The sequence below is a fragment of the Neopelma chrysocephalum genome, unplaced genomic scaffold (assembly GCF_003984885.1).
Source record: "Neopelma chrysocephalum unplaced genomic scaffold, ASM398488v2 Primary Assembly neopelma1_99, whole genome shotgun sequence".
Taxonomy (NCBI): Eukaryota; Metazoa; Chordata; class Aves; order Passeriformes; family Pipridae; genus Neopelma; species Neopelma chrysocephalum.
The window spans coordinates 233375-258668 of record NW_020897762.1 but is presented as its reverse complement, the minus strand read 5'-3'; the positions used below and the strand labels follow the sequence as shown (position 1 = coordinate 258668).

The 25294-nt window shown below is 43.4% G+C and overlaps 1 protein-coding gene across 1 annotated transcript in view; it reads right to left on the bottom strand.

Annotated features, from left to right (window-relative positions):
• Window positions 1-6161: 6161 nt before the first annotated feature.
• The window catches only part of COMMD1 (copper metabolism domain containing 1), a 68279-nt gene continuing 49146 nt past the window's right edge, over window positions 6162-25294 (bottom strand). The window contains exon 3 of the mRNA XM_027694951.1: window positions 6162-6301. Within this exon, the coding sequence (XP_027550752.1) occupies window positions 6194-6301 (108 nt within the window). The 3' untranslated portion in view covers window positions 6162-6193. The remainder of the gene's footprint in view (window positions 6302-25294) is intronic.

The following is a 25294-nucleotide window of genomic DNA, read 5'->3' as shown; positions in this document are numbered from 1 at the left end:
AGGTGGCTGGGATCAAACAGACACCTCTGTCTGCTTGAGCCTGCCATCTACTCCTGATGCAGCTTTGCTTATTTGTTTCTTTAGCTGCCAGGAACAGAGATGCCATGAAGACTCTAATGCCATAAATGGTTTGATTTACAAGGCAGGAAAAGCGCCACTTATTACTAAAATGCACTATATCATGTAATTTCCTGGTAGTGCTGTATCAGCCAGGGCTGCCAACTGGCCAGAAAGCTCAGGAAGTATGGCAGAAAAATTACATATCATCAAACCCAAATGATTGTTTCCTCCCATGCTCCTCTCAGAAACACTATGGCTTTGAGTTTTGTGCTGTGGTCACTGATTTTCTCCCATCCATCCCTGTAAAATGTCACTCCTTAAGGGTCTGAGACCCTTGCTGGCATCCAAAAATGCCATTTATTCAATTACCTGGTATTGTGTGTTCTCCAGTACCATCTCATTACAAGAGCTAATGGCTGAGTGCTGGAGTTGCAGCACTGTGGCCACTAAGTGAATTAAAATGCCAGCTCCAAGTCACCCGCACGCAGGGGGAGTGAGAAACAGGAAGATGTCTTTGGAGAAATGTTTCTTACCTCCCGGTTGACAGATGTCCTCTGACAGCTTTGCATTTCAGCGACCTCCCCTTGGGTCCTGTTTGCTGTGATAACCCCAAGGACCACCTGCAAAATGCCCCAGGGTCAACCCTCCCCCAGGTGGGCTCTCCATCCCCAGCTGCCCGGGCCCACTCCCTCTCACATGCTTCCAAAACCTGTTCTTCTGCAATTTCTTGCATTGCAAGATCTGCCTTGCTACCACTAAAAGGAAGGAGGAAGGGCAAGGCATTTGGGGACTTGACCTTGGGGATGATCAATCCCATTACATCTGGGAGGAAAGTTTCACAGCACCAGCCTCTACCGCCCATGATTTTGTGCTTGGACAACAAGCTCAGGTGATATCCCAAAATAGTACTTCCCAAGTGGTGCTGGCAGTTCAGAGGTGGATTTGCACCAGGTGAGGCTGTGGCTGCATCCCTCTTGCCACCTTTTCATGGGAGGTGACACACCATGTCCCCTGGGACCTCTGTGGCCCTGGGGATCACCCACAGGATTCATGCTGCCGGGAAAAGGCATCTTTGTTGGTGTATGTATGTCCTTGTTGAAGAGAGAGGGGGACTCATCCACAGCTTTGGCAAGGATTGGCTGAACCAGTGTGACCTGTGTGAGTAGAAAGAGCTGTATTTTGCTGCGCTGAGGGGAGAAAGCGCTGATGGTGACGGCTGCCTGTCTCCCCGTGCTGGCACCTTTACCTCCTGTCATGGCCAGGGAGAGCCAGGAGTGCAGTTCTACCCTCCACGTTGGATTAAATGACACCCCAAGCCACACTTCCCTGGGATTTGGGAATAATTTAAGAGGCAGATTTTAACAGGCCCAGCTTCAAGGCGAGGAGTCACCGTCTGTTATTCCAGCTGCAAGCCACATGAAACGCAACGCATTAAAAAGTCGTCAGTGGCTGCTGCAAAGGACCACTGCATTCCCCTTCTTAGAAAGGCTCCCTCTGTTCCCAGCACTGAGCACCTCTTTATAAATATTTGGATCGAATGAATAAACTGTTGAAATGCCCCAGAAGGAGAAGAAAACATTTCTGTGAGCAACGTACGGCAAGCGTGAGTCTTCGGGTAAAACCTTCTGGAGCATCTACAAATGGTCAGTAAATATTTAAATCAGGAAACCTCCTAAGAAAAGTCATTTATTTTATCAATATGTAGCAAAGAACTGACATACAGGAAAGAAAATCTCTCAAAATATCAATCAGTTTATCAAAAAGTTAAAGCACAATAAGAGGTGGAGGTCATGGGCTCCGGCAAAGTCCTTCCCACGTGAAACACAATAGGAGCGCAAAACGTTAATATTTACACTTGCAAAAAGGACCCGTAAGAAATAAATAAAAAAATGTAAAATGAAACTAAGTAACCTGAATAATGGGAAAGTAAATCAACACCAATATAAAATAAATATGCCTCATCATCTGCTGCTTTCCAGGGCCCAAAGCATTACAAAATACAGCACTTTCTTGGCTTGGATTTGGAAAAGAACGGTGCGCCTAAACCATTATTTTTTTCAAAATACACATACGCCTAGAAAAATACTTTAAAAATTTAGCAGTTCTGGGCATATGCAGACCAAGAAAAAACTAAAACTGTGCTAAGAGTAATTGTCTTGCCAAGCAGAGATTGTGTAACATGTGATTGAAGGCGGCAGGACTTGCAGATATTTTAGGGAGCACCAGATCATACAACGAGTGGCAACTTGGAGGAATGCCCAGAAAAGAAGGAGCGATAGCAGGAATAAATTGCAGGGCATTTTAGCAGTGCAGAAGGTGACATGTAAGGAAGAACAAGCTGAAGGTTGCAACAACATGCAGCGGCTGCTTGTGAGTCTTCAGTGAGAGGCAGCAGAGCTTGAGATGGGCTGCACATCATGTGTAAGGGTGAGTCATCGGGAACATGGTGCCAGAGCTGCAGCAGCTGCCTTTGCTCACCACAGGGCAAATGCACTGTGGCTTCTGCAAGTTGTCACTCAGGAAACTGCTGGCAGAAGTGGGGCAGGAGGAAGCTGCCGGTGCCGCTGGGTGCTGTCCCCTGCCCCGGCAGTAACTTCTCGGACACTCCCTGCCCGGCCTGTGCCAACACGATGCAAGTTAGATTAAAGTCCTAGACTTTGATTGAAACCAAGCTTGCCCCAGCCACGTGGCAGTACCCCCACGAGTGGTTTTTAGTTGTTGGTAAACCAGGGGGCAGGCAGGCACAGCTGCAGGGGGGCAGGCGTGAAAGGCAGCTCTCTAAGGTTAAGGATGTTGGAGCGTAGCACGAGTGGTGTCCCAGCTCCTTCCCTGGCTGCTTTTGAGGATTAGGCAGAGAAACAAACCTCTCTCAAATGGGACTCAGGCAGGTGCCCTCCTTCAGCCTTTCTTCCCGCTGCTTCCCCGTCTCCCTCACTTTCCTCCTCTGGCTGTGGTGAGCTGTTCAGTCCTTGCTGTAAAGGTACAAACTGCCTGGCAGGCTCGATTTGGGGCACGCTGTCACATGGCTGCTTCACTGAAGGAAGAGGAGAAGGAGGTGACGGCCCCAGTGTCACACTGGCTTAGTGCACAGACATAGGAGCTGGTGTCATGGCAGGAAGCAGTGGTTTCCAAAACTGGATGAGACCACTATGGCCAACAGGGCTGTGCTGGGATGTCTCCTGGCTGGATCCATGCAGGAGGCAGCATCCACGTGTGACCCCAGCCACTGCAGGAGCTGCCTGGCCATGCATTCAGGCTAAGTCTGGTATCTGGGCTCTGGGGGTGGAATACAAAATCTCTCCTGAAGTGCACAGGCAGGAGCTCTCACTTGCCAGCACTACAGAGATATTTAGCAGGACCACAGATAGCAAGTGACGTCTGTGAATCTCAACAAAAGCCATGGGTGATTGTGCCTTTCACTCAAGGAAGCAAAGCAGAATGGCATCTGAGGCCTTGTCATCTCCTCCAAGTTCAGCTCAAAGTGGCCAAAAGGTTCAGAACACTGCAGACAGGGACAGATGGATGGACACACACAAACCATCCCAGTAGGAAGGAATGGTCCTGCTAAAGGAGCAAATCTGTCCTCTGTGCCCCAGCAGCAGCTGAGGATTACAGCAGTCTGGGGAAGCACAGCGTCCTCTTTCCCTCCCTACATCAAATTTTGTGAAGCAGGAACGATTTTGCTGCCCAGTGACATCTTTGCCCTCTCCAAGGGGTGAGCAGAGTGCAATCCTCAACACACTCAGCTGTTTTGTTTTTTTTTTTTTTGCACAGTAGTTTACCAAGGTCCACCAAGAAGAAAATTTGGATCATTAGATATTCAGTGGAGGGAGGATTAGGAAGAGAGAGAAGCATCCACTCATTAAAAATGTACCCCTTTTTAACTTCACACCTCAACTAGGAAAGTATCGAATATCTTAAATGTCCCCAAGATTTTTTGCCTCAGCCTCCTTGCCTTGTTAGCCATTCCACATATTTATATTCTTTGCATGAAATAATACTTCCTGACATCTGTTCCCAGTTTGTTTCTCTTTAATTTCCATTTATAGCACATTTTCCTATCCTCTGACCATGTTAAAATAAAACAATAAGTATGTTTGACACAGTGCAAGTTACTTAAGAACATGATCCTTCTCTGACCTTAATCTTTTTTTTTTTTTTTGTAAACTAAACTGCTCTAAAACACAGAAAACATTTTAATGAACTTTGTTGAAAATGCAAATGGAAAGCTCAGAGAATCACAAACCACTCATTTCATGCCGGTGACGCAGCCAGTGACCAGTGTGAGAATCAGTTGGTGGTTACAGACCAGTTCCTCTCTCACAAGTTATCAGCTGAAGGCATGTGGGGAAATCGAGATGCTGTGGGCTGTGCAGTCCCTCCACGAGACAGAGGGGAGAACCAGGTGGCTCCAAGAGACAAGGCGGCAGCAGGACAGGCAGTGACACAAATTGGCTGGAGTGATGCTTTCCCTTCTGACCAGGCAGATGGGAAAAGGTGCCCTTCCCTTGCTCTGAAGAGATTTTGCGTCCAAGTACAATCTGGCAACTCCACAAGCAATAAATTCACGAGGAGAAGCAATGAGGAGTACTTTAGTTATGGCACCAGAGCATTTTATGTTGTCATCTCTATCTTGGTGCAAGCCCTCAGTATAATTTCAGCTCAGGAGGAGGTTGCTTGCAAAGCTAATATAAAACAGGAAGAATCAATGCAGCCTCCAACCAAATGTGTGTGCACACCTTCTGGTAAAGTAACAGAGCAAACCAGCAAGGCAGTATCCTCCCCCTTTCACGGACCAGCAGGCAGCTCTCCTGTAGGGACCCTCGTTCTCTGTATGAGTGTCAGCCTGCCCAGACAGCGCCTCCAGTTCCTCCTGCACCAAAAAGGCAGTGAAGTGTGGTCAGCCCCCCTGCTATGACACGGATGACAAGACTGCACTGATGACAAGATTGCACCCCTGGATGGAAACATGTGATGCTGAAAACGCTTCTGTGAGGCCTCTTTCCCAGGGAGGGCAGTGGCTGCTCTGCAGTTACGACAGAGATGTGGGCACCCACAACTGCCCAGAGCCACAGCAACCTGGGCAGTGCAGACCGTGGTGCCCCTTATCTGCCCCTGCTTTCAGCTTTCTTCACACAACTGTTTTATCCATGGGGCCTGCCAGGTTGCCAAGGGCATTTTCCTTTTACCCACATTCCAAGCTGAACGTGCACACACACACACTAGAAACTCTGGGTTTAATCTGAGGCTTTCTGAGGTCAAAGCAAACCATGACAAACAGGACTAAGAGCAGCCAAGTTAAACTGTGCTCTGACAAAGCACTGGCCTCTCAAACACACCGTGCAGCTCGGTGCCAGGGCTGCACCACTACAGCTCAAGAGCCAGAAGGCTGATGAGGGTGGATGGTCCTTGGGGAAGCACATCAGAAGTGGCTTTGAAGGATCGCCAGAAGTAGCTGGATCAGGTGATCTGCACATGCAGGAGGATTGCTCCTCTTGGGAAACCAGCACCTCCCACTGCCCTAGAGATGCTCCCGTGATTGTCCCCTGGCTCCCCACAGCACCAGGAAGGTCCCACTGGACAGGCCAGCCAGGTTGTCCCACTCACACCCTTGGGAACCACTTAATCCTCAGCAGCACAGGGGCTCCCCATTACAGAAATGAACTCACTGCACTTTATCTGCTCTCCCGGGCTTTAAGCTCTAAGCAGACAGAGTTCACGCAGGTGGATTTGTCCTATAAAGCCCATGGTTTGGAAGGATAAACATGAGTACCCCCTAATCTGCCTATTTCTTCTGCTCATTTCTCTCCTGCCACAACGGGCCAATTTACCTTTGCTGTTCATCCAGCCCAGCATTTACAGCATCTGGAAGGCTCCAAAACTGACTGAGGGGTAAAAGAGAAAAGCTGTGCTACATTCTAAGGCTTGGTTATGCAAAGCTTTGTGCAAACAATGTTGCTACCACCTTGGTAGTGGATGAGAAATCTTCACAGTGTGACTCAGCCCATGTCTGGTTGTGAATGCATCATCCACTTATAATTTAACCATTGTCACCTATTTTATGTGCAGAAACAGGAGTTATGAAAAAGTACCGAGGGACATTTTTTTTCTAAGTTGCAATATCTTTATTTGATTAAGTAGTCTGAGTCAACAAAGTCATGCTCTCCTCTATTTCTGAGAGTTTCTTCAGCATCTGGCTCACCTTGGCCTCATCGAACTCCAGACAGAGAAATTCCGATTCCTACAAAACAAAATTGCAAGAACAATATTTGAGAAAAATAATCACATTTAATCACTGTGCAGAAAGAAATGTTTGGTGAGGAATTTGACAGCTTAACTCCACTTGGCAGCGGGCTTTCTTGTATCTTCCTGAATATTTTCCTGCCCTGAAGTACCTCTCGAAACATTCCTTGATTAGGAAGCACTGGAAAAGTCAAATCTCTAGTAGTCCATTAGTTAACCTCTGAGTTTTTGTGAAGCATCACGCAGAAAACAGACCACAGACCCCTGCTGCAGTTAACCATTCTCCCCGGAAATGAGCAGAACTGGACAGTGTCAGCCCAACCAGTGCAACTGCTGCAAATTGGGACTGCAAAGCAAATGCCTCTTCAGCTCCTGCTAAATCTCCCCAGTTTTAGCATCCCTGTTTTCCCAGACCCGACTAGGAAAATGACTTGAGCTGTCTTTCACAGAACAGCTACTGCAGGAGCAGCTTTTCTCACCACCCCAAAATAATCCCACTATCTATAACACATTACAAGTCTCGTTTCACAGACAAGATCTGACAACAGCTCCTCTCCGTAACCTGACCTCTCTTTCCTCCACATGTGTTCCAGCCACGGGGCTGATTTCTATCCTGACCTTCCAGGGAAGGAGTGGCAGTGCCATGTTATGCAGCCCTAAGTCCTGGTCCTCGACAAGATGACCTCAAAGGCCAAACTCCTGTTGATGTCTCAGGCTTTCCAGCCACAACTCTGCACCCCAAGTCATGTGAGCCCATCAACAGACTAAATCAGGCCAGGGTTTGCCCATGCAACCTTTAAGATCTGCTAAAGCTGATTTTATGGCTTAATCACACGGTGAGTGTGAGCAGGCAGGAGGAGATTGAGGTGCCTAGATCTGGAGGAGATGTTTTTCATGAGCCTAAGGCATAAGGAGGACTTTTTTTTCCCCTCTTCAGGTTTTGTCAGCTAAAAGGAATGTGAACTTCTCAAAATGAAACTCTTTGATTACACAAAGACATTGCCACTTCATCCAAGTGTAAGTGTACTCACTGAGCATACTTTTAGCTATAAAGCAGCTATAACTTTCCCATGTGGGTTGGGTGGCATCTGGTTATCCACTCTCAAGTGGACCCACCTAAAATTTGACCAAGAGAGTTGTAAATCAGGCTGCTCAGAACTGAGCTTCAGTTTCATTTAATGCTTTGTTAGTTTATATCCTTCATGAAAAAAAGAAGACAAAATAAGATGGAGAGGTGAAATTCAGACCTCCTTATTGCTCCCCTAAGGTGTCCTCCAGGCGAAGAACAAATTTGGTATCTCTGCTCATGATCAGCAAGAAACAAGGCATCCCTTTTGATATACTTCTTATTGTTAAAAAATAATTCAGCCCACTTGGATCCTCTGCAGTTGAGTAAAACCAAAATGGAACAAATCAGCCAGTGACTCGAAGTCCTAAAGCCCAGCACAGTTTGCTGCCCAGGCTGAAACCTGGACTTCAGCTGAGCCCTTCATGGGGGTGGACGTGGTCTTTGGAAAAAAAGGTGCCTGTATGTGCATAAGTGGGGTTGTGAGAGCGGGTGGCGTGCAGTGGGAACAGCACCTGCATCCCCACCTTCAGGCTGGAAAGCCAAGCTCGATGCTTTCAGGAAGGTGTAGGAATGGACACCCATCCATTTCCTGCAACTGCCAAAGTTTTCTCCCCACATGCTCTCCCACCCCTCCTCCCATTTCACTCCTGAGCCTGGGCTATAAAAAGGAGCTGCAAAACAAACATCCAAGAAACACAAACTGCCCCCAGGCTTGAATCAGGTTGTCTAGGAGCTGCAACAGCAGAGTGCTGCAAAAATATTTATATGAGAGACCAAAAGAAGCACAACTTTTTCTATCTTAGTAACTATACTTAAAAAAAACCATGTATTTTTAGAAAACCAATCCTCACATGCTGAAAACTTTAAAAAATACAATTGTTCTCTATGGCATAAGTTTGAGCAGCTACTTAAAATGGTTTCTAGCAACTGTGATACATCTAGTATTTTTAACTTTTAGTCAGTATATTGGAACAACAAAAAAACCCTCTCTGAATTCACATATCATTTTGTTTTTATTCATATTAATTTCCAGTGTCACAGGGAGAGGGAGTCGACTCCACCTTCACACATGGAGAGCTCCACAGCGTTCAAGAAACCGAGACAGTCTGAAACTGGACAGGGTTTGTCCAGTTAGATCCTATTTCACAAGAAATGCAGTTGCATTTTAAAGCCACCAGCCAAGGCGCCAGACCCACTCTTAAAAGCCTTCTCAACTTGATGTGGTGCTTGTAAGATCATTAAGGGTTCTTTGTAAAGGAATTATCCCATCTTGAATTACCAGGAAAACACTCTTTAGATAGTGAAAAAGCATCAGCTTCTGATGCCTGTGTGCAAACACAGCCAGCCAGCCAAGTACTTCTGGACTTCTGTACCCACGCAGCTGCTTCTTGGAGCAATGGGAGTATTGTAGGGTTTTAGGTCTGATCCTTTAGGTACAGGCAATGCAGTCATTTGCTCTGCAGAGGCTGGGATTCAATGCAATTTCATTGCTCAGGAAGATATTTTATTCTCCTGTCTTGGGTTTTGCCTTAGATTAGGATGCTTTAAAGATTTAGCTGTCCCTTGCATAAGTAAAAACCCAATCTGTAATGCCACCAGAAACCCAAAGTGCCTTCAAACGTTCTAGTACTTTTCATTGTGATTAAGAACCCACATCAATTTTCAGCCTTCCCAATTTTTTTGGACAACAGAGACAGAAAAGACATTCATTGCTTTTGAGAAGGACTAGCTGATAAAACAGTTTTACAGCTGCAGTTATGCATTCACTTGTTAGCAAGGAAACCTTGTTCTTATTATCAGGTTTTGAGACTGTGGTAAGCAAAGTTCTTTACTAACAGAGGGTTTTTTCCTAATTAAAAGAATTGCAGAGCACAGACTTTCAATAAAAGTTATTAACGAAAGTAGAAGAGTTCAGAAGTGTTGCCCTTTTTTTGGGGACTGAAGCCCAACCATTCATTGACATGTGATTAAAATAAAAAGGAACTTCCTTCTCCACTTCTTAGTCAGATGTGTGAAAGGGTGAATCAAAGAAATTTCTAGCATAACATTTCCCAGAGAAACAAATTTTGTTGCTTGTTAACAACTTCTGAGTTCCTCATGGCTAAGCAATAATTAATTTTTTTTAACTCCATGTAATTTTTCCTTCTAGATCACAAAATATTCTGCATTTAAGCAAAACTTCTACCTCTGTTATCCAGGAAAACCACCAAGTATAGATTAGGTACGTAACTGAGTGTATCACAAATAAAGACTCCGGAGTCATGGCCGTCAAACCTCTTAGCATGTTACATTTGCTTGGATAGTGAAACCAGCAGGGAACACCTCCAAATCAATATAATATGGTACTGTAATATGCCTGGGGACAACTACATATAGTTTTCCACCTGAAGAGGTGCACAGGTCCTGTGCAGAAGAGGTGGTGGGCCAGGAGTCACTCGCAGATCCCACCTGGCTCACCCCAGGCTGACCTGCAGGAAGAGGAGTCCAGGAGGAAGAGGTCAGGCATCGCCAGCCAGCCCAGGAGAATTCCATCGCTCCCGCGAGGAGTTCAGGCAGGATTATGTGTCTGAATACTACTTGTCTTATATGCAGAAGAAACACAAGGGGAAAAGCCACATACATTACAAGCTAACCAGTAGTTTTCTTTCAAACAGAATTATCTCTGTAAATACGTTATCTAAAACCAACCTTTGACTTTCATTTTTAAACCCACCTCAGAGATTGTGGGCTGGGCTCACATCAAAGCAGCAGGGCTATGGTTAAACCAGCGGCGTGTTAACACCAGATGAGTATCTGCCCGTTCACAATACAAGCACATTAGGCTGCAAACAGGAAAGCCAGCGGGGGATAAATAAAACAAGGAGCCGGTCCCAAGACGTCACCAAGGCTGAACTTGTGGCCAGCTCGAATCACACGGAGCGAGCACACAGGAAACGTGCCTGGGAATTCGCAGCACACACATCTTCTCCAGAAACACCCACGAGCAGAAACAAACGTCATTTTGTTTCCAATGCATTAATTAAGCAGATACTGATTTCAGAGTAAATCCACTTTTGCAAATACGTATTAAGAGATTGCTTCTCTGGAGTAAAAGGAAACTTATGCATGGCCTTAGATACAACCTGCTTCAGCAGGACAAGTTAGGGTTACAAAAAAAAAAATCTGGTTTATCTGATGATGTCAACTCCCCCACTTCCTCCAAATTTGCTAATTCCATGTAAATACTACCTTAGTAAAACACCTGCAGGGACTACTCTGTAAATATTATCCCAAGTTACAAGTGTAGTAGCATTTCAGCAGGAAAATCAATCACAGAATCATAGGATGGTTTGAGTGGGATGGGAAGTTAAAGCTTGTTCCAAGCCTCTGCCCTGCACAATGATGCCTTCCACCGCACCAAGTTGCTCCAAGCCCCATCTAATCTGGCCTTGAACATTTCCAGGGATGAGGCATCCATAGCTTCTCTGGGCCGGTGCCTCACCACCCTCACAGTTAAGAATTTCTTCCCAGTATTTATTCTGAACATACTCTCTTTTAGTTTAAAACCATTCCCTCTTGTCCTGTCAGTCCATGACACTCCATGTCCAAAGTCCCTCTCCAGCTCCCTTGCAGCCCCTTTCGCTACTGGAAGGGGCTCTAAGGTCTCCCCACAGTCTTCTCCATCCAAACTCTCTCATAGCAAACTCTCTGTGTCTCCATAGCAGAGGTGCTCCAGACCTCAGAACATCTTTGTCACCCCCCCTCTGACCTCATTCCAACAGGTCCAGGTGGATTACTGGCCAATAATGGTCAACTATTTATCAGCTCCCATTTTATACCTTCCTTCCCTCACAGGAAGGTACTGAAGCTCCCTCCAGATGAACCTCCCTCCTTGCTGGCTCAGCACCAGAGCAGGCTTTGCCTGAGCCAGTACGATCAGCCCCTCATGCTCACAAGCAAGAACTGCACATTTTCAGTCATCCCCGTTTTTATTTCTTAATCCCTAAAAGATTATAACTGAAGTTGAAAAAGAAAGTCTCTGGAAAGAGCCAGTGAGGAAACCTAGAGATTTGACAGCACAAACTGCACCTTCACTTGGCAAGTAAAAAAAATACAAACCAGTCCAAGTCCTTTTAACCTTTTTTACACAGTGCTCTGTCAGGGTCACTTGGATGGTTTTAAAGTCAATAGATTGAAAGTACAAAGTGGCTTCTTCAGTCGTTCCTTGGCACATCAGCACTGCTGGGAGCCAGGGGAGCAGAGGTGTCTCTAAAGCAGCAGCAGGGAGCTGCCTGTGGAACCCACTGGCTCCAGTGTTCAAAGGAAGCTGGCACATAGCCCTGGCCACTGCCAGGAGGCATTAACATGTTAGAGTTACTTCTCTAACAGGGACAGAAACAATAAGATTCTATTATATTATTTTCAAGGTCTAGTTAGACCTGCTTAGAGGCTTTCATTGATAAAGAAGTGCAGATCTTAATTAAAAAAAAAAGCCAAACAAAAGAAAATAACAGGGGAGGGGGCAAGGGCGAGAAGAGAAAAAAAACCTTCCAAACACTCTCTCCCATTCCAAAAAAGGCAAGAGAAAAGAAATAAAACCCAAAAAAGGTCCCAACATAACCAGAAATTCAAAATGGGAGTTAGACACTTTGTAACAGTGGAAGGACACATTCTCCTTGGAAAAGGCACATCCAAAAGTCATTTTTGCAACAATGCTGCCAAGCTCTATCACAGAAGCCTCCCTTCCTTGTAGACTATTTTTACTTACTCAGTACTGTGGGAATTTTTTATTGTACTGTCTGATAGCACAAAATAAATAAACCCTGATAAACTCAGCACTATCACTTGCTTCCCAAGCTTTCTTCGGGTGGCCTCCCCCTGACAACTGGTGCACACAATTCCCAGGACTGCCTGGGTAAGAGGTATTGGGGTTTGTTCTGCTACATGTGGCTTTAGTGACTCTTCCATGCAAACATCTGCAGCAGGACTGTCAAAATACACAACTGAGCTCCACTTCATCTTGCATGGATGACCCAAAAAGAAGACAAATATTGGATTTGACCTTATATTTTCTTCTTCAAAAATTACAGTAATACCACATTAAACTGGTGATTCCACTGGGTGGAAATATTTCATGTCAGATGTTTATGAGAGTGATTTATTTCTGCCATTTAGATTTCGTCTTGGGAATATTTGATAAATGATAAAAAGGAATAAAAACCCACAGGGCTGCCACAAACCAAAGCAGAATGGTAAAAGTGCGAGATGCTGCATCAAATCTTCTATCACATTGAATCAATTGTGATCCCACTGCAAACTTCAAAAGTTATTTTTGTACTCATTAATATTCTGCAAGATATACTGGGGCATATGATAATGACAGCAAGTCTAGATAATTCCAGCAAAAAAATGGAATGGATGGCAATCCATTGATTTCATACGACCACATTTCTGCCAATACTAAATTCATTGAGCTATTTTTGCTGCAAATCTATAATCATGGCCTTCAAAAACTCTTAGGCAAAGTGCAATTCATTTCTATAACTCTGTATAAAAAAAAGCACAAATATTTGCAAAAGAAAGTGCCTTTTAATTCCCCATTATTTTGGTATTACACGAACCAGGAACCTCTTAAGCGAATTATTATTACATCCCCATAGAAAAAAACATGAACTCGACTGCAGCTTTTTTAATACTTTTAATGTAACATCAAGCCTGTAATATCACAGATTAAACAGATAAAGGATTGCAGAAGTTGGAACAATTCCAGGAGGATAAAACTAAGTCCCTGATACTGCACAGCAAATATAATGTCATTCCTTTTACATCATCAGCCTCCTGGAAACAGTCTACCTCGTATTTTATACCCTGCATGAAAAATGAGCATTTATGGATATAGAGGTGCTTTAACCTGCTGCTCTTCGTGTCTTTTGGAAGCACAGGTTTCTTTTCAGGAAATGTCAAAAAAACCCCCAAACCACACTTTAATCAGTATTTTAGTAGAACTAATTAGAAGGTAGTCTACTGTGTAGCTTTTATATGTTTCATATCAAAGAGTTAACAAGAATAATATTATTCTTAATAATTAACAAGGAAAAAAGCGAGTGTTTTATGAAAGCCTTATACATTTTCTATATGGTTGTGCTGTTTTCAAACTGGTGATATTAACCTCAATTGGTTTCTGTAAGCCCTTCAACTTTCTCTCTGTTTGATTTTTTTTTTTTTTAAATTACTTCAATTTGTACCTGTACCTGCTTTAACCTTATGTATTCCCTATATCCTACTCAGAGAACAGTCTCCTGCCCTGTGTGCTGCCCCTGCACAAACTCCTTATTACAGGAGTTACTTATCCACACTTCCACTTAAAAACAACCTACCACAATGCACAAATAGAGAGGCTGACAAGGAACAAATGGTGGATGTCTAGCACAGGGAATCACCCTGCATTCGTGATTAGTGATCTCTGATTTCTGTTCATTAGCGAAGGAGCCCTCAGTCACCCTAATGCTGAGCCACTTCATAGGGCAGCTTGCTGTGGTCAGAAAGGGAAGGTTACAGAAGCCACAGTTCTGCTGGTACCAACATAGTCCAGAAAAAAAACACCTGTTCATGCTGACAAAATGCAAATTTCGTTCTCGTTTATGGATGACTCTTTGCAAGGTTTCACCTGTAACTGTTTATGTGGGCTTACCCGATCGATTGCTGTTTGCTAAGCCTGCTTACTTGGTTCCTCTGACACCCTTTTACAACATCTTCAACTATCTGAGACTCAAGTTACCCCATAAAATCTGCTGCAGTCACTGGCCACCACAGGAGCTTAACAGAATGGAAAACACTTTATGGCTCCTCCTCACCGAAGAGTGATGTATGTTTAACTCTCTCTATAATGTACATAGTATTTTGGTCTCCTGTCTGTCCACAGTTTAAGTCACTAATTATAAAACTGTGAATTTCATAGGGAATCCCCAGTGATTTCTCCATCCCAGTAGTCAACCAGTTTCACAAATGCGGAGTGACTGAAACAGGTTAATAACGATTGTTCAAAAATAGCCTGGTTTGTCCTCCCGAGCCCCACATGCCAACAAGTGAGCACCAGTGCTCAGGGTGCCCCATGAAGCTGCATCTGCTTCATTTCAGCACTTGGTAAGTGGGTAAATAGATGCAGAACCTCAAATCCCTCTGATGTAGCCGCAGTTTGAGATCTTTACCATTTCACTGTCTGTCACATGAGGCTGTCTCTTACCTTTGGGCAATGTCCTTGCATAGCCTGTTCATCAGCCCGAACCCAGAGCCAGGTACCTACAGCAGTGCCCAGTGCACCCAGAGACTGCATTTCCACTTTGGAACATGCTCAATGCAAAAGCCTCTCGGAATTGAGGTGTTGGACAAAATCTCTATCAAAGACACACAAATAAGATGTTCAGAGGCTCCTAAATTTTTAAGTCATTTCTTTTTCATAAGGGCACCAAGAGGCACCTTTCTGACCTTGCTATAAACGTTGAGCTTACTATTTCCAAGTTTGGTTTTTTTTTCCCCAAAAAATCATTATGGTACTTCCTATATAAAGAAAGATATTTAAGGAGAAACACCCAGAACAATTTTTTTCCTTCCTAGTCTCGATCTTGGATATGGACAAAGCAGTTTGGGGAAGGATTCAACCTGGCATGGGAAATACTGACTATGTAAGTTGGTCAGAGTTGATGGCCACTAAATATAGGGCCAAGTAATCCTAACCAAAGGCACTGCCACGACTGTTGCCTTCTTTAGATAGGAATGGAGTTGATAAGAAAACAAAAAGTGTTATGATCTAACTCCTGGTGCAGGAATGAAAAGTCAGATGTCTCTGTATCAAAACTGTTTATAAATAATAAAACAAAAACACATGCTTCCCTGACTTCCTCTCTGCCTCTACAGACACCATTTTGACAAAGAAAGCACATCAAGACTGTTTTCATTTGAATTACAGTACCTTTGAAAGCACAGCTGAGTTGGAGTTCTTTCACACCCTAAAACAATAAGCGTGGGATGTTTAATCTTTAACATGAGCATTTTTCTTCTGCTGCTTGACTGGCTTGAAGTGAACAGGTGTAATGGTGTGCCAAACAAATCGCTTAACCGGCTTAGCCTAACTACACTGTCTTGGTATGCAGCTCTGGCTGGGTCTTGAGCCAGCTGTTACGTAAACAAAGGTGTAAAGAGAGTTAAAATCACTAAGAAATGCATTTGCTCTCTGACTCTTATTTGTACAAACCTTGTTTCCACTTGGCATGCTTCAGAGACCTCCATGCAGATGGGTTGCAGAGATTTATATCACTTAGTGTGAATACTAAGAAGAAAGTTCTGCTCTTCTCCTGTCCTACAGACATGGCAGTTTCGTCCTTACAAGAAGATAAAACAGGCAATACAGCTCTAGAGAGCTGTGACCCTTCAAGGGCGAGGCTTATTAAGGGAAAATTTCTGAAGAATTTGTTTTAGAGGCTTGTGGTCAATTTTTAGAAATCATAGAATAGTTTGGGTTGGAAGAGACATTTTAAGGTCACCTAGTCCAACTAGAGCCATCTAGTCCATTTAGAGCAGGGACATCTTCAGCTACATCAGGTTGCTCAGAGCCCTGTCCAACCTGACCTTGAATGTTCCCAGGATGGGGCATCCACCACCTCTCTGAGCAACCTATGCCAGTGTTTCATCACCCTCATTGTAAAAAATTTCCTCCTTATATCTAATCTGAATCTGTCCTCATAGACTGGTCATCACTGGGTGACCCTCCATGTGGGAGATGGTTCATAAAAGCTTCATGCTTCATTGGCAACAAACACAGTTGCCAATTCCCAATCACCCTAAAAGTGTAAATTACACTGAAAGTTTCATGTTATTTTTCCTCCTTTACAATAAAGCTTTTGGGGATCCTCTGCAATTCCAGTGTCTGCCATAGGACGCAATCTTAGGGAAAAACAGTAAAATAATATATTTTTAATTTGTATGTATCTTTCTCCATGTGGATGTCCCAGTTCATGCCTGTGGATATTTGGCATGACTTAAGAGGTTTCAAAAGCAAAAAAAAAGACAGTGATACCTGCAAGCTTCACCAAACTGTACAGAGAGCCACATAAAGACATCATAAAAAAATTTAAATTACCTTTGTGTTAGTGTGAGATTTAAATCAACACATGCATTTAAAAATGAAAGGAAATACACCATGTTTCTGGCAGGGTATCAGGTTCTCATCTTCTTGATCATGTTTTTTGCTGGCTCAGCTCAGCTCCCCCAGCACTGGTAGTCCTTCCACTGCCGGTGGTCACAAGGATGCCAGCCACGAGAAAGCTCTATCATCATTAATTCAAGCTCTGTCTGCTGTGTCAGCTCTTCACTGATGAACAGTCTCTCAGTGGAACCACTGCAAGGTGATGTGCTCTTCTCTGAAAGTCCTCTGTGGGGGACCTCAAAGGGTAAACGCCCCTCCTCACTTATGATTTGTTGCCTTCCTGTCCTGATCTGCATTTTTCCATCTTGTTTGACAGCTGTACTTGTTTCCTTGTGCCATATTTTGTTTGGTTGGTGCTTTTAAGACTGGCTCAGAGAGCTGAAACATGTACATGTTTCATCTCCAAATACCTGGGCTAGCCTCTGTTTTTTCAATCTTGTAGCACTTAGCTGCAATATGAAATTAGCCCAAGAAAAAGAGAGCCCTTACTGAAGTATCTTCTGCTTTTATCCTAAGTTCGGCTGCTCCAGTGAGAACATTAATCAGACCTGTAATTCATATTCATTACATTTTAACCTACCTATTATCTAACACAGGAGTCACTCAGCATGGCCAAAAAATTAAAATCAAGCATCACTCAGCACCATAAAAACCCCCACTTTCTCAGAATTAAGTTTCAACTACTTTATGTTATTACTTACCATTTTCTTACATGTTTTGGAAAGTACCATATCACAGCACCAAACCCTCCCTGCCACTGGGGCATGTTTTTGTTACAGGGTGTCACCAAGACCATGCACTTGGTTAACTCTTAATTACATAAGGAAATTTCTGTGCTTTTAACATAATTTTTTATTTAACCAAAACAATGTCAGCCACATTCCTCTCTGTTACTGCAATATATACTGGCAGGAAAACAGGAACGAACTGTGGGGTTAAGAATTACTTTTATACCAACTCCAGCAACATGGTTTAAGTAATCTGCATTGAAAAATAATCTCACAGTTAAACAATACAGTAAAAACCTGAGCAGAGAATTCCTGACCTTTAGGAGGCTGCTAGACTTGGGATTCTGGCATATTCTGGCTGAGTGTACTATCAGCTTGCAGGCTGAATAACGTGGTTAGCATCCCCAAAACAGATCTCTCTTGCTCCCCTGCAGCTCTTTAATGTTTTAGTTTATCTGTTACATAAATGACTCAAGAATCCATTAATGTCCTTCCTAAAAGTATTACACCAAATATAAAAGCTGAGTAGAAATTAATATTCTCTATGAATATCCTCTTCCAACCCAAACCATTCTATGGTTCTATAATCCTAGAACAATTTCTTTTCCATGGGAACAGACAATGCTGGCTCCCGTTCATGGTAATGGCTAGAAGACCTTGGCTTTTCCCCTCCAACCAGTCTTCAGTCAAGACCACACCTGTTTTTCTCAGAGAAGAGACCGAAGATTAGAATTACTCTGAATCAGCACTTTGGAATAAGATGTGTTTAAAACCTTCTTTTCTGCTCCTTTCTGAACAGTTCATACTTGCCCTGTGGTCTAAAAGGCACCCAGATTGCCTGAAACAAGAGAAGGTGAGGGGTGTACAGGGCATGCAGCTGAAGACACGGAGCTGAACTAAAAGTACAAGGGTGTTTATTTTGGTTGCTGCAAGTTTCGCAAGTGGTTGGTAAAGGCCAAGCAAATCCTCTGCTGATCTGTGTCTTGTAACAGCAACTGCCCTCAAAAAGTCCCACGTTAAAAAGGTCCCTACATTCCTGCACCTAAGCTTTTAGGTCAGCACAACCCAGCTATAGCAAATATGTTTTGTGCCCATGAAATGGCATTTTTTCAGAAATAATTTTTCAAGGGCAGCTGTTTATGCTCATCTTTCCTGGCTGTGTCCGTGGCACCGCAGCTCAGCGATGCCAGGCATCCATTTGCTCCAGGGTTTCACCATGCAGAGGAGGGAGAGCACAAGCCTGGCACAACAGACCCTCCCCAGGGACACGCACCACCAGCATCATCTCCACCTCCTCCCGGGAACATTAACCCTCTGTCCCTGGCACAATCATGCATCCCACAGATCTGGAATTATACATGAATACACCACTAAATGAAGAGTGAAAAGGTACTAGCACTTGGGCAAAAGGGCTCATCTAAAAATATGTAAACAGTGTACCAAGGGCTTGAAAATATGCCTGCAGTTCAGCACGTGTTCAGCTGGGTTTTCTTTCTTAAAATATTTAACAAGACAAAGCGGTCAGGCTTCTTTTTTTGCCGCTTTTATGGCATTTATCTACACCCTTTCCGATGATCTGAAAATAGAATTTATCAGGACAAGAGGGTCACTCAAAGTTACGCTGCCATTGCAGGCACATCTTCTCAGTGGGACCAAACTAACCATGCTTGCTTCTTTTCTGGAATTCAAACATGTGAACTTACAAGGGGAAAAAAGCCAAACTGGGGAAAAAAAAAATTGGTCTAAATAATTTTTGGTATTTTTTTCTCATCTCTTTTAGAATGCAAACTGCTGTCTTTCAAATTCACCATGAGAAATCTCCTACGGAAAAGGGGGCAGCCAAATATCTGTAGTCCAGCCTGTTTACAGCCCCTCCAGCACTGCTGCTATTGCTGTTTCAAAGCCTCAGGACAGGCATCACACTTGGATTTATCAGCAAAACAGCAGCTCTAGCTCAGTGTGGTGCAAAGTCTGCTAAAGACAGTGTGAATCTCTGCACTAACTTCAGTGACCTTCAGATCAAATGCACAAAAATATCAGCATTACGTGCCAGCAGGGAGACACCAGAGGAATACAGTTCTCTTCTGAAAAGAAAGGAAAAGCTACAGATTTGCATTTTTCTTTGCCCTTTTTTTTTAAACCACAGAATATGTCCTTGCTCATATTTGCTGCATAATACACAACTCACTTTTGTTTTTTCCAGCCTCTTTTCTTGTGTAAGAGGAAAAGCAAAGGCTTGCAATGAAAGCTGAAGCTGTAGGTGCAACCCTGAAGAGAGATGAGCGTGGGAGGACATTTATGCCTGTGCAGAATCCCACTGAAGCCAAGGGGCCGTCTGCTCTGCCCACACAGCTCTTCTTGCCTCAGTTAATATTACAACTTTGTTTTATACAATATGTGATTTCAAAATGAATCCTGGCAATGAATGTAGGCAATAGAATACAAACTCTGCACTACAGTCAATGCACCACACCTGTACTCATCTGTTTAGAAGTCTAACCAGGACAGATCACGACACCAGTTCTCAACATGATCCCAAAAACAGCCTGGCCACAAGGATTGTTTTAAAGCACAGAATTTCACAGTCCTCTTGACAGGCATCGTGTTGAACCACATCTCTTTTCAGAAAGAGAAAAGGTTCAAAGAAAAGTTATCTAATTTTGGTTGACCTCCTGTTCTCAATTCAAGGGCAAGTGATACTGAAGTAGAAATCATTTCCATAACTGAACTGCAGAGCAGTCGTTCAACAATTAATAAGTGATCCACTCAGCATATGGAACTGAATATGAAAACAAACACGTGAGAATTGAGATACCTCTGCACAAAGAAAGGCAGCAGCTCCTACACGTCAGATATTTAATTGGTTGTCTTTTTCTTTTTCTCATCATGAACAAGGGGAGAAGAGGGCAATGAAATATAAAAGACCTTAATCACTTCTCCTGAGGAAAATGGAGATGGCTCATTTAGCTTTCTGTGCTTTTGAAGCAGAGGAGAAGTCTCTCTTTTTTTTTGTCTCTCCACAACAGCAACCTGTCTTTTTCGGCCTGCATCTACAGTTTGGATGTCAGCCTTTAGCAGAACAGGCACGTTTCTCATCAGTAGTAAATCTGTAACACCTTCCTCCTCCAGAAAATGTCAGATCTGTGACGGGCTCCCCTTGGCAGATGTAAGGTCATTGCTCTTGCTGCAGGACTGTGAGGAACAGAATGCATTTCACCTCCTCCCCAGTCCTGTGATCAGACTAAAAGCGCCCTCCTGGGAGACCAGCCTAAGCACAAAGGACCTTGCCTCGTGGACCTTGTGCTGGCCTGGCACATCGTGGCCATGAGGGCGCAGGGACACCACCCCCTGCCTTCTCACTGCAGCTCTCGACTGGAAGAAGAAGAAGAAAGAAGAAGAAGAAGAGGAAGTCAGATAAAAGAAAAATGCATGGAGCTGTGATTTCAGGTAGGGAGATAAGATGGACAGCAGCATTATACAACTCAAAGCCACCCCTTCCTTAAGGAAGCAGGGAAGAGGAGGACAATGTGCAATACTGAATGCTGTTGTCTGGTTTTAGACAGCTGTCCTGAAGTGGAATTATGGCAAAATTTGTGAGTGGACTTGTGTCCTTCTCTTTTCGAACATCAAAGCATTACACTTTTTTAATCCTGGCAAGCCTAGGGGTCTGTTCTGATGGCTGGTCTTTCTGCTGCCTCCTTGACCAAAAGATACTAACAAAGCCAGGACTGACAGAGCACCATCATCATAAAAATACCTGTTTCTGGTTTAAATACTTTGCTTTTCAATTCTCCTGCTTGCTGACTTGCCAAAGGGCTGGGAGGTAGTGGAGACTGTATGGAAAGATTTGGACTGCTTTGGGGGCTAGTAGGGCAAAAAGGGGCCTGCATACAAAGGTAAAAATGGCAATGAGGACAGGGAATGTCTGTCTCCTTCCCTGCCTGCTTGCAGGATTTCATGTCTCTCCTCACTCTGCTAATGCCTATTATATCTTTCTTCAAGGTTAGGAGACAAAAGCTAGCACAGACTTTGCAGCAACAGTAAATAATTAAATTTATTTCCTCCCATTCTTTAAGCTTGCTTTTATCTGAACCCCTGCTGAATGCCAAATAGGGATTTTCACTGACCAGCCCACACTTGTACCCGTCCTTCACAAGCCTTTACAACACACATAGAGCTCAGAGAGGTTTACAAAATCCAAACAACTCCTTCTCTAAAGCATCATTTCATCTCCCTTCAGGAGATTTAAAAAAAAAAAAATAATATATTCATCAGCAAAGCTGGGTTCAAGTCATGGTAGCTGCTGTCTGTATCTACCACAAAACGGTAGGGATTGATTTCTCCGAGCCTGCCAAACCGTCTGCAGGGAGAGCGCGGGACACTGTTCCTTAATTTCCTTGTATAAAAGGATTATCCTGAGATACAGTATGCTGGGAAGCAGCTCTGCATTTGGAATGGCCTTTCACCCCACAAGCCCAATTAAGAGTTTCGGAAACAAGTTGGAGACATGTAAAGATATTTTCTAAAATATCAGCCTGAGTTATAAAAAGGGTATTGGTGCTTTAGAGCTCCCAAAATAACCAGGGAGGGAATACAGCACTTTTGGCCTCCTTCAATTGATTCCCCAATAAACAAGTTCTTGATGAGAACTCAGCATTACCATTTAATGGGTTTGTGCTCCTCTTGTATGCACCTGCTTAACGAAGGACTGTAATTAAATGCTGATAAAATACCTTATCTTGACATCACAGACCTCAGCTTCCCATCTCAAACCAACGCAATGGCAGTGCTTGGTTGTGGTTTGGTTTGGTTTTTTTGCGGTTGTGCGGCAGCAGAAGAGGGAAGGACACTGGGTACCATGAGCACTCACTGCACCAAAAAAGCAACAAAAAAGAGTAACTTCCAAAAAAGTAACTTCCACTATACCTATTAAGAAAGCCAGGCAGTCACATGAAGAAATCAAATACATCTTTGGTTGGTGTGCTATAAAAAGAGAATAACACACCCTTGCTGAAAAACATCCCAGAAATGCTTTCCAGAAGGAACACTTCGGATGTGCTGTTGAATCCTGAGCTACTGCAAAAAGGTTAATACAGTGCTGAATTTTAAACAATAAAATAGGTACAGACAACATTAGACTTGTATTTTTGTTTTTTAACCTCACTGGAAAGACTCAATGGTCAATCCTTAGCAGCAACTTCATAGATGCACTTGAAGTTCAGACAGTGAGAGGCCCTACGTGATCTCTCCACAAGAGAAAAACCAAGTAGGGATGAGAATGGACCAGCCTCTGCATCACTTGAGAGAAGTCATGAGGGATTTCTCTTGCTGGAAACCTCTCCCATGTGCCACCCTGGGTGGACAATGCACCTGCCTCTCTCCACTGCCCTCCAGCGCTGCTCTTGAAGAACATGTGTGATGAAATTTCTATCATGAAATCTCCAAGAAAGCCAAAGTCTTACTGAATGGGGGATTAATTTAGTGCTCCTACTGCAGATGAGCCTCAGAAACATGGAGCAGTACTTGCACTGAATCACTGTACAGGAGTTAAGGAGGAGGCAAGAGGGCCATTGCCCATGTTCAAAAAAAACACCCCAGACAACATTTTTCATCTGGACCAGACCTCTAAAGCAACCCCCTCCTTCTTGCTAGTTTTTGATTGCCTTGGATTCTGTGTCTTAAAATGGTCATGAATAGGAAATGATAAGCAAATACATCTCCACTCAACTCCCACTGTACATTATATATCCTTTGTGAGCAAAACAACCAGGACTTTTTAAAATTGTGGCAAAGCATATTTGTAACTGTTACTAAAGATACGGTGAGTCACTAATGATCTGGGCGCCAGAAGAGTCTGCTTTCTGAAGTCACCACTGCTCGTTATTTCAAGAAAACAATTAGTCAAAATTAAAAACGAAGCCCTAGAGCTTCCAGGAATTGGTTACTGTGCTTTGGATATTCATGAACAGGATGAAGACAATAAAGGCTGTCTGGACTATCCCCTCACCCCTTTATAATGGGTATAATAACTCAAGACAACCTCATCAGTAAGGGACAATAAAAATATAGATTCCCTTCAGGAGCTATGGATGGGGAGGATGGAGGGATGGGAATGCTGAAAAATTATTCTTATTTACTGACTTGTCTGCATTAAACTCCAAGATACATAATTTTTATTTTTAAACAAGAGTCTTCTTAAGCATCTAAAAATGAGAGGAATACTCATACTGGAAATAAGTTCAAATCACAAAACCCCACACTGTTTAAAACTGAGATTAGACTTTCAAAAGACAACACATTTAGAAGAGAGTGCATTACCAGAAACGGAACATCTGAAACTATTTCTCTTCATTAAAAAATGAGTCACCATACTTTTCCCCAGCTAGAACCCATTTATCTAACTATAATGAGGAGCTGGCATTTGATGTTATAATCTCCACAGATTCACCCATCAGAATATAACTACTGCTGGGCCAAAAAGACCCTGGCACCTGGGTCAGATGCACCAGTAGCACTGTCTGAAGTTCTTTAGTCTCAGAATAGCTGCACCCATATGGACAGATGCACTCGGCTCAATGAGATTTATTGCTATTAGATAAAATGGCCAGAAAAGCAGCTTTCCTAATTTTTTGACTTAGGTAAAAGCTCTAATCACTGTCCTTTTAGTTTCCATCTACAAAGGGTAAAACCGAGTAGTTGGGTTGGTTTTTTCTCTAAAAAAGCCCTGAACAAACCTAAAAACCCCATATGTTTGGAGTTTCCATGACATCATCCCTCCCTGTGCCCTCGCTGACCTGAGAGCTCACTGCAGGCACAGACAAGTGCCATCAGCTGACAGCTCCAAACAGGGCAAGCAACCAGCCCAGCCACTCACCTGGGTCTGGATTTACTCACTGAAAAAAACCCACCCTCAGTTTATTCCTCAAAGAAGGGCTGGGGAATCTGCAAAAATAGAGCAGAACGCCACTTGCTGCTTTCCTTGGGGTATATGTTTAAAGCATCTTTACTTTCAGATTGCAATACAATATTTACCTGTCCCAAGGTAACTATGTAATCACAGCAAAGACAGTGGAAAGAGAAACCAATGTAGAAGAACAACATTTATTATTTATAAAAAAAAAGTAAGTTGTATCCTCCTCTTAATCCTCTCTTCTTGCTTTCCATCAGCAGTTTGGTAACTAGGGATCATTTCTTACAACACATTTTCAACATGCCTAGTGCAGAGGGGTTCTGTCCTGGAATCCTTGAACCACTTCAAGATATGACAGATAAAGAAAACCAATTTATAGTTTTGCTTTGGAGACACCTCTGTGTGACACAGCCAAAGGGTCCAGCACTTCCAGAAAAATATTTTGGGCTTCACAGCTGAAAAAAATATGATCCCATGCTACAGGCACTATCCAAAGAGTGTATTACATGGAAGAGGGCTTACTACCAGCATGTGCTACACTCACTTTGAGGTCAAGTCACTCTGTCCCTAATTCTGCTGTTCATTTTTTGGGTCCATTATCCATGGATTGAGTGTCTCAAAGTGTGCAACTAGCACTAGTACCTCTCAAATGCAAACCCAGGGCACTTAATGGCAGCAGAATTTAAGAGGTGGTGTCCTACAGCTACTGGTGGATCTGCTGCCTAATATTCACAGTTCAGCTAAAAGCAGCTTTGAAAAGGCCCTTTTTCAGACACATGTACGAATGTTAATGATTAATGTGCTTTTGCATGAAAGAGGGGAAGAGGAACAGGTGTAGCAAAAAGAAAACAATCATAGGAAAAAGGTTGTTAGGGAAAAATACGGTGTAAACGACGAAGAATGGAGAACCAGTCCATCCTTAGAGTTACTGAGTGTAGCAGATCACAGTAAATGAAGGAGGTACCATTTCATTTTGAGAAGACAATTTGCCATCAGTAGAATAATTTTCCAACTTACCAAGTTGGTCCACAATTTTTTCAGGTGTTTTTTTGCTGCCTTTCATTTGATGCTTTCATAGGTGACACAACAGGGCAGCACTCTTT